We start from the raw sequence: 9,062 nt of genomic DNA, 5'->3' as shown, positions 1-9,062 counted from the left end.
AAAATCTGCATCCCCAAAATCAAAATTAAAATGTTAGCTCCCAACTAAAATTAACTTTCCAATAGATAATGCTTATAAAACAAGATTCTTATTCAAACTAGAAAGAATGGATGAGCCATCACAAGTTAAAATTAAACAATATTTTGCAACGCAAACCTTAAAAAATAATTATTAATTAGGGAGTTCCCAAGTTTTTACAATCACACTTTTCCATTGTTATAACCAAGTATGCCTTTATATACTGTACTTGTCATTTTCTTCTTTCTTCTGTGGATTGGGGAGACTCAGAGCTTTTGTCTTAATTCCTAAATTCTGTGCATATTCACCTCATTGCATGTAACAGTAATTTTGACTCCAATCGTTTTGATGAGAAAGTCACTTACAATTCTCAGCAACCAATGGAAGCTATGTGATTTTGAGTTACTAAAGAAAAGATAACAATACAGAAACACAATGATTAGCCATCTTCTTCCTAGTCGGGAATGTGAACAGAAGTTCACCACAGTAGTCTGTTATTTATTAATTAATTGCTCCACAATGAACTACAGGTCATACCAAAGTACCCAAGGAAGCCTGAACTAAAAAATCACAAAAGATCTGAGTTTTCCCATCACAGATCTCCTTTACCCTTCTGATCACTTACTCTCCAGGGCCCCTGACAGTATTGGGCTGTTACATTCCGAATTTCCCCTTCAAAATCCTGTTACTTGTCTACCTCTCTCCCTGAACACACCACCTCTGCCCGCTTCTCCAAAACAGGCAGCACATTCTCCCCTGTGGAGTATAAGGTCCAAATCATTACATTTTTCTGTGGCTATTTATCTACATTTCCCAAGAGATACCTATTTCATCACAAAACATGCTTTATTTACAAGGCTTTTATCTTGCACAGTGTATTTCAACCCAGCCAGTCACTCAGGCTAACTGAGGTACAGGCACACATTATTAAAAACTCACAATTATTTCTTCCAGACAAACAGGCTGTGGGCTTTCATTTCGGCCGATACACGTATGCGGGAAGCAACTTCCGTGCAAGTGACGAACCACAGTGGCTGACTGTAGTTATTATGCTGTTAACACATTTCTTTGTTGACGGAAAAGACTGAACTATTGTCAAGCCTAGCATCTCGATGGTACTTATTATCAGATGAGAAACTGCAAAGAATTATAAATTCTACTCATTATTTGACCAGCTTATCATAAAACTCTATGGCTTTACGTAACCTGAATGTATTCCATAAATACTAAGTAACAGATAAAGAAATTTTGAAAACCACTGTTCCATGCTTTTTAAGTTCAGGTATTACGTTATTTACACAACAAAAGTTCAATGTTTAAGCAAACTTCTAAGGAAAGGATCCTTAACCTGAATTTTTTTTTAACTTTACAAGGTTTTGGTGGGGGGCAGTTCTTGTGAGCCTATAGATGGACTTGTAAATTTTCATGTGCAAATATATTTCTGCTAATGCCGGGGGTGGGGAGACATCCATTCTATAATGAGCTACCCTGAGTCCATGACCCTAGAAATGCAATGCAACTCTTCCCAAAGGTTCATAAAGAATTTAAATAGAATCTGCTTAAGTTACACTCACACAGTCAATACTTTTTGAAAAAACAAAAGAGGTAAAAAGCAAGCAGAAATAACCTGAAAAATGCATGCCCTCTTTATGGTAACGATCTTTTAAAACTATATAATCTCAGAGAATTTGGGGACTTTTTTAGATTTTTTTGGGATCAAGGGTTAAGGACATAAGAATTCCCAGATGCTGTCTTCATGCTAATGTGCATTTTAAGTAATAAATTATTAAGGACACAGAAAAATAACAAGTGAAACTAAAACAACACTGTTGCTCAAAATCTACCAGAAACCCTGTATCATCCTGTAGAAGGAGCAGCAGACTAGCAAGCCATCTCAGATCCATCCTGGCAACCACCAGACGGACAGCATTCGTGGGCCACCACCGTACCACCGCACCCGGCAAGGTGAGACTGGCGACAGAGAACTAGCAAAGGAACCTGGCAGCACCGTTCCAAACGTGAAATCCCGTCACTACGTGTCACAGAACACACACAGACCACAAAACGGTAAAAGTGACAGTCTTCAGACTCAGTTCACCCTAAAAATGTAACTCTTTAGTCCAGAAGTGAATTCTTTTCTGAGGGAAGTTCTCCAGTTCAGCAAGAACTTAGGAATTCGGAAGCTACGAACTGTGTGTGTCCTCACGAGGCTGGACTGCTCAAACTGTCACCCAGTTCAGGCTTAAATGCGACTAATGACACGTAACTACAAAACGTCAGACACCAGAGATGAACCAAAAGTTAACGCCTCTCTCATCTGATGAGTGGAATACAGAAAAACTATCTGAGGTAGAAATATCTGCAAACTACAATTTTTTAAAAAACTTTAAAAAATTGTACAGATTTCCCCATTTTTTTTTTGTTTTCATTATTGAATGAGATTACCTTACAAATCACCAACAGGCAACTGCCAAATTATGGTAGACCTTATCTTGAATTCACAGCAGCAAAATCCAAATTCAAAGCATAGTTCCCTACTTCATACCCTAATACGTGAGGAGTGAAAACCTTAATTTTAAAATTATCATATTCAGATACAGACACTCCATGCAAAGGATAAAGGGGGGAGGGTCAGTAGATGAACTAAATTAATGCTAAGGTTAATTAACGCTAAGGTTAATCTAGAACAGAGAAATAAGTCACCAGAACTGAGAAATCATGAGTTGGATTTTAACACAGAATCAGTGAGATTTCACTTAGTGCTCTTGTTCAAGAAAATGACCAAATCTAGGGAATAATCTTGGCAAAGAGAAAACAAATTCACTTTCCCTAATTATATGGCTCCACAAGTAGATAGCCTCTCTACAGAGAAATCCAAATTTATGCTTAACACAAATGTGTCTTTTCTCTACATAGTATCATATACAAAAAAGCAAGGCCTCAAAGACCTACTCTACCCTCTGAATTTCAAAGCATAATTTTCTCACAGATTTTACATACACCTACAATTTTTCCCCTTTATCTTTAAAACTTAACATACATGCTAACTTTCAAACCTTTTCTGCATCCTCAGTATTTACATGTCTTGGCTCTCTCCCTCTAACATCTATACTCACAACTTCTTGAAACACTGTCAAACTACGACTTAACAATCTGTTTTCTTCCCTACTAAAAATGCTCAGGGCCACTTTTGTGTCATACTGTTCTTTTATTACAATCTTCTGGAGTTAAAAAGGATGCACCTAGAACCCAAAGATACTGATATCTGATTTAAAATGAAACCTCAACAAAATAATCTCTCTGGAATAATATTTGGGATGGCTAACCACATTTCCATAAAACATGTTCTAACTTCCATACTATTAAGTTTCTACTGTTGCATACGCCTCAAATTGAAGAAAATATTCAACCAATTTTCAAATAAAATAAAACCTAGAAACATGAAACACTCAAGTTAAAAACACACAGACATAAAATTCCAGTCCCTAAACTGCAGGTTATACTACTGACATGAATATCTTATGAAATGTATTTAAAAGAAAAACCTGAAAAATGTGACTGGATATTAAGTGATATCTCCTTTCTTCGATTTTGTGATTAACAGGTCTTTTATTGGTAGTAAACTAGAGCAAACAATCAGAATAGTACATATGCAGTATTCAGTACACACAATAAAAGTTAAAGGAATTCAAAACCTGTATAAAACAAAACACTGGAGAAAAAAATCATACAGCTCAAGAGATACAGTGGGAAAGGTCCTCTCCATCCTCTGATTACAGCTTGTACTCTGTACCCAACAGAACTTACGGCACTCACCAAAATAATACAGACTTTTTAGTACTGAGTGTATTTAAGAGGATTAAACACATTTTCTAAGAATCTTGCAATGACCAATAAGTGACCCTTTTGCTGGTAAAGCAGACCTTTAGAAGAGGAAAGTGGGGATAGGAAATTAACTATTTTGTAACCATTTTAAATAATTTCTCATTTTCCAAACACTGCTTTCATAACAGAAGTGTTTTACACTTGCACAATATTAATTACTTTATTATACATGGAAGCCTGTGGTAGGCTGATTACACAATAAGACTGCAAACAACCAGTGGTACTTTTCTGACGTCAGAAGAGTACGTAAGACTGAAACATCACCAAAAGTACATAAAAAACTCATCAGCATAAACATCAAAGTACATTAAAAATATAATCAGGAAAAAAATACAATTGCTAAAAAGTGGTTTAGAGCAGAGCCACTGTCTACCAGTGACTTCAAATGGCAATTAGCGTTCAAAGCAAGTTTGGATGACTTTACAGGACCCTTCTACAATACTGACTAACGCACCCTTTTAACATGTACATTACACAGGCTGCAATTTCACGAAGAGGTGCTGATGTCGGCCGTTACTAAAGGAGATACTCTTAACCCTCATCGGCTCTGTCACCAGTTGGAATTACCACCTTATTAATATCCACAGCTCCAAGTATGTGGGGCTTTATTACACATGGACGTCTGTGAGGGCTCTTTTTTAAAACGGGGGAGGCGGGTGTTTGACCTATTGTTTGGTGTTTGGGTGCCATAAGGCATAGAAAATGCACGACAAATCATGCATTGGAATGTCAATCATTCTAAAATTGGAACTGTTCAGACAGGGAGAAGAGGGAACCAGGAAGGCCTAGAACTCTTTAAGAGAGGACAGGTTAAGAACCAAAATAACATAAACTCCCCCAGAAGTGTGGGTGACATGTAATAACAGACAGAGAACAATGTTTTTAGGCCATGTATAAATACCACACACCCCAAACCTCAAAGAAGTATGCAATTCCAACTTGGGTTCTAATACTGGAACCAACTAACCACGTGGGTTTTAATACTGTGCCCATCAGCTCTGGATGGAGTCACAGCCTTCTTACAGCTGGGATAAGGAGAGGGTGCTTTTTCTTTTCCTTCTCTTATTAAAGCTATCATTCCAGGCTTTGATCAAAGATCCAAGAATATTTGTTCTACCAGGCTGGAATGAATGTGGTTTGGAAGATCAGAGTACATTTAAAAGCTGCAACAAAATATAGGTAGCCAACATCTCAGAATTTTGGATCAGCCCAGATAGAGACAGCAAACTGAAATGTTTTCGATCCCTTAAATGATGAAACGTATATCACATCAGCCCAGATAGAGCAATTTGAAATGTTTTCGATCCCTTACTTATGTGATGAAATGTATTATCATACTATCTGTAAATTGGATATTCCATTACAGTGATAACGTACAGAATTCCCATGCGTTATTACACTTTCCTGAGAGTAAAGCAATTAGAATAACCTTAATCCTAGCAACAAAGTTTTTTTTTTTTTTGTGGGTTTTTTTTTGTTTGTTTTGGTTTTTTTGTGTGATTTTTTTTTTTTTTTTGCATTTAAAACTTTTGGGCTATTCCCTGACAATCTATACATGTAAATTTGATTGCTAAACATTGTCACTTCGAATGTCAAACTATTTTCATCTATTGATTTTGATTAAAAATCATAATACAAACAGCTAAAATCACACTAACAAAATAAACTAAATATGAAAAGTTGCATTGAAAGGGCATTACATTATTCTTAATAGGATCGTGTATAAACATTCCAATGGCAGTGTTCTCAAAATAAAACAAAATTACATTAGAAGACCTCCAGCCTGGTCACTCCTGGGACCTCACCTGTAACTCTGGCTGGTGGGGGTCTTCACTCTGGTGCTGCATGGCTCACTAACATCAGACATCATGTTTGTAAACCCTGAGAAATCTGACACTGAGGTCCGTGCTCTATGGCCCACTTCTCCGTTAGAGTTAGTGATGAAGGTCATTGGCACCCTGCTGCCCGACTTGAACTGAGAACCAAACGCTTGGGCGAAGTTCTCAATCTGGTACGTTGTTCTAGGCTCTACGTCTTTCTGAGGATCTATCTGGCTAGCTAACTCCTGAGATGGAATCTGAAAGCTTGTTGAGGACTCTAAGTTTTTCTGTTGTTCCTTCTGGCTAGTCAGTTTCTGAGATGAGGACTGGAAGGCTGACGACGTCTCTAAATTCTTCTGAGAATCTATCAGGTCGTCCAGCTCCTGGGAAGGTGTCAACTGCTGATGTGTGGCATCCAAAGCGGATAAATAAAGACCTGGCTGAGACCCAAACAACATCCCAAAAGGAGGCTTTGGCAAAGAAGATGGCAACACTGAGGTAACAGACTGGCCGAAACCACACTCCAAAGGAGACGTAGTGTATATCTGTTTTTCTGGAAATAAAGTGTGGTTGTGGAGAGGTGAAGACAGGCTGACAAACTGGAAACCATGTCCCAGAGTAAAACCTGCATTCGTGGATTTTTCAAAAGCCTGTTGGAGGTATTTGGAGTATTCTTGCAACATGCTCGCCTTGTCATTTGAAGGAGTCTGGGTGCCGGGGCTCAAATTTTCCTCTTGAACCAGCTCCGAGTGTTCTCCTGAGGCATGCAGATCCACTCGTGGCTCCGCTATGCTGAAGGGGTCCTCCTTCTGGCTCTCCGACTTGTTGGAGTACTGATCCAAAATACTCTGTAAAACCTCGTCAGGAATTCCTGACTTGTCATGACAAGACTTAATCTCCGCGTTCAGGGCAGAGGAGTCAATAAGGGACAACGGGGCCTCACTGTCCAGGACACCGACGCCCGCGGACTGAATGACGGACTGCTGGGACACCATGTGTCCCACGTTCACAGAAAAGGCACTGTTGCTGCTGGCGGTTGGTAGGTATCTTCTTTTCTTTGAGAACTGCATGGCATCATCGTAATTACTGCTTATCTGACCTTGTTTGCCACCTGTACTCTGGAGGAGACCAATGGTCTCCACGCTACTGTTTGACACGATGCCAAGGGAGCCGCTGGCTTTCCCGGACAAGGACTTCTGCCCAACCAGGTCTGGTAACGGTGACACAAAATTCAGGTAGTTCTTATCGGTACTCTTCCTGCTTCCTTTCTTGAAAATCAGTTTTGGCACCCTCTTCTGGAGTTCGTCTATGCCAGGGCCAATGATGCCTCCACTGGAAGACACAGTAGGCATCTCTACGGAGTAACTCTGCATGTTTATACTGTTGGACAGGTGGGATTCATTCGCTTTCCCCGTCTTGGGCTCCTTGCTCTCAACGGCAAGGCTCTTGGACTTCGCTTTTCTCCTCGAAGAACTGGTATTTCCCTGAGACAACACAGCCAGGTTACCCACGCCGCTGTGGCTGCCGGAGGACCCCGGTTCCGCGCTGGGCGCCCCCTTGCCCAGGGCGTCCCCGCACGTGCGCCTGTGCTTCAGCAGCCGGTCAGTCCTGGAGAAGTACTGCTGGCAAGTGTCGCATCTGTATGGCTTTTCTCCGCTGTGCGTGCGCTTGTGCCTCTCCATGTGGTACTTCTGGATGAACTTCATGCTGCACTGGTCGCAGCCGAAGGGCTTCTCGCGGCTGTGGATCTTCTCGTGCCGCTGCAGCAGGTACTTCTGGATGAAGCCCATGCTGCACTGGCCGCACTGGAAGGGCCGCTCGCCCGTGTGGATGAGGACATGCCGGCGCAGGTGGTAGGAGCTGCGGAACGCCGCGCTGCAGTGGTCGCAGACGTGGGGCTTCTGGCTCGGGGACAGCACGGCGCCCTCCCCGTCCCCCGCCGGCGGCGGCTTGGAAGAGGCGCCCGGCTTCCTCTTGGCTTTGATTCCCTGAGATTCTGGCTTTGGCCTCTTGGCCTTCTTGACGCTCGCGTCCGGCTTGGGCTCCTCGGGGCCGCGGGGGTCGTCAGTCCGGCCGAGCAGCACGTCGCGCGGGTGCGGGTGTGGGTGCGGGGCGGGCGGCGGCGGGTGCAGGGCGCTCAGGTCCTGGATGACGCCCGCGCCGCCGCCGTCCCCGCCGCCCAGCCCCGCCGCCCGCTCGTCGGCGCCCGCGAACAGCCCCCCGTAGTGGGGGTGGGGGGCGCCCGGCGGCTCGTCGGGGTCGGCCGGCTTCTCCTGCTTGATGCTGACGAGCGACTGCAGGAAGCCCCAGGAGGTCCTCTGCGCCGGGAAGGCCGCGCCGGGCGCCGCCGGCTCCTTCTTGAAAGTCACGTCCGGGGCGGGCGCCGGGGGGGGCTCGGCGGCCGGGGCCGCGGCCGGGGCGGCGGCCAGCACGCACTGCGGGGGAGGGGCGGCCGCGCCCGCCGGCCGCGCGAAGCTGGCGACCGGGGGCAGCCGGTGGTTGAACATCACCATGCCCGGCGGGAAGCTGGGCTCCATCTCCGCCCGCCCGCCGCTGCCCGCGCCGCCGCCGCCGCCGCTCAGGAACGCGCTGCCGACTTTCATGCCCCGGAGCAGGCCTGGCTGAGGAGAGGAGAGACGAGTGGGCCGGCCGCCGGCCGCGGCGCCCCCGCCCGCCCGCCGCCCGCGCCCGCGCCCGCGCCCCCGGCCCGCGCCCGCCCGCCGCCGCCCGCGCCCGCGCCCCGCACTTACGGGTCCCGCCGCCGCCGCCGCCGCCGCCGCAGCCGCCGCCTCCGGTTAATAAAAATAACGCCGTCCTCTCCACAATGGAATTAAAAGCCTGCGCGGCACTGCGCAGCCGCGGCGCGGAGCCTGCCGGGAGCTCGGCGACCCGGCCCGAGGGCCGCGGCGCCGGCCAGCGCGCCTGCGCGGCGGCTTCCGCCCGGCCGCCCGTCAATCACGCGGGCGGTTGGGCGGGGCGAGCCCCTCGGCAGGGGCGGCCCGGGGCGGCCGGGCGCGATTGGCGGGGCCGCGCGCCGGGCGGGCTGCGGGCAGTGCGGCTGCGCGGCGGCGGCGGGAGGCCGCGGGGGACGCGAGGCTGCGGGCTGCGCCGGCGGCGGGTGCGGCTTGCGGCCGGCTGTCGCAGCCGAATTCCGGCGCGGACCCGGGGACCCTCGGGGCGCCGCGGGTTCTGCCTGCCTCGCAGGGGGCGTCCAGGGCTCGGGGTCCGAGACGGGCGCCCCTCCTGGGCCGGCACACTCTTTAGTCATGGGCGCGGACGCCCTGCATTTGTGGGAGGGGCCCGCTTTGAAACCGCAGCGGAGAGAGGTACCGTTGCAAA

At 46.7% G+C, this 9,062-nt stretch overlaps 1 protein-coding gene across 2 annotated transcripts; it reads right to left on the bottom strand.

Moving 5' to 3' along the window:
* Positions 1-3,598: 3,598 nt before the first annotated feature.
* ZNF281 (zinc finger protein 281) lies at positions 3,599-8,604 on the bottom strand. 2 transcript variants are annotated; one of them, XM_055418957.2, is made up of 2 exons: positions 8,474-8,604; positions 3,599-8,344 (listed from the first exon to the last, which is right to left on the bottom strand). In XM_055418957.2, the coding sequence occupies exon 2, from the start codon at positions 8,324-8,326 to the stop codon at positions 5,705-5,707; it is 2,622 nt and encodes an 873-aa protein (XP_055274932.1). In that variant the 5' UTR covers positions 8,327-8,344; positions 8,474-8,604; the 3' UTR covers positions 3,599-5,704. The 2 variants fall into 2 exon arrangements, with proteins under 2 accessions (XP_055274932.1, XP_055274933.1); XM_055418958.2 differs by having other exon boundaries at positions 3,599-8,340.
* Between the last annotated feature and the right edge of the window lie 458 nt (positions 8,605-9,062).

The sequence above is a fragment of the Moschus berezovskii genome, chromosome 17 (assembly GCF_049115385.1).
Source record: "Moschus berezovskii isolate FMDL1 chromosome 17, NW_MosBer_1.0, whole genome shotgun sequence".
NCBI classification, from domain to species: domain Eukaryota; kingdom Metazoa; phylum Chordata; class Mammalia; order Artiodactyla; family Moschidae; genus Moschus; species Moschus berezovskii.
This window is presented reverse-complemented; position numbering and strand designations above follow the sequence as displayed.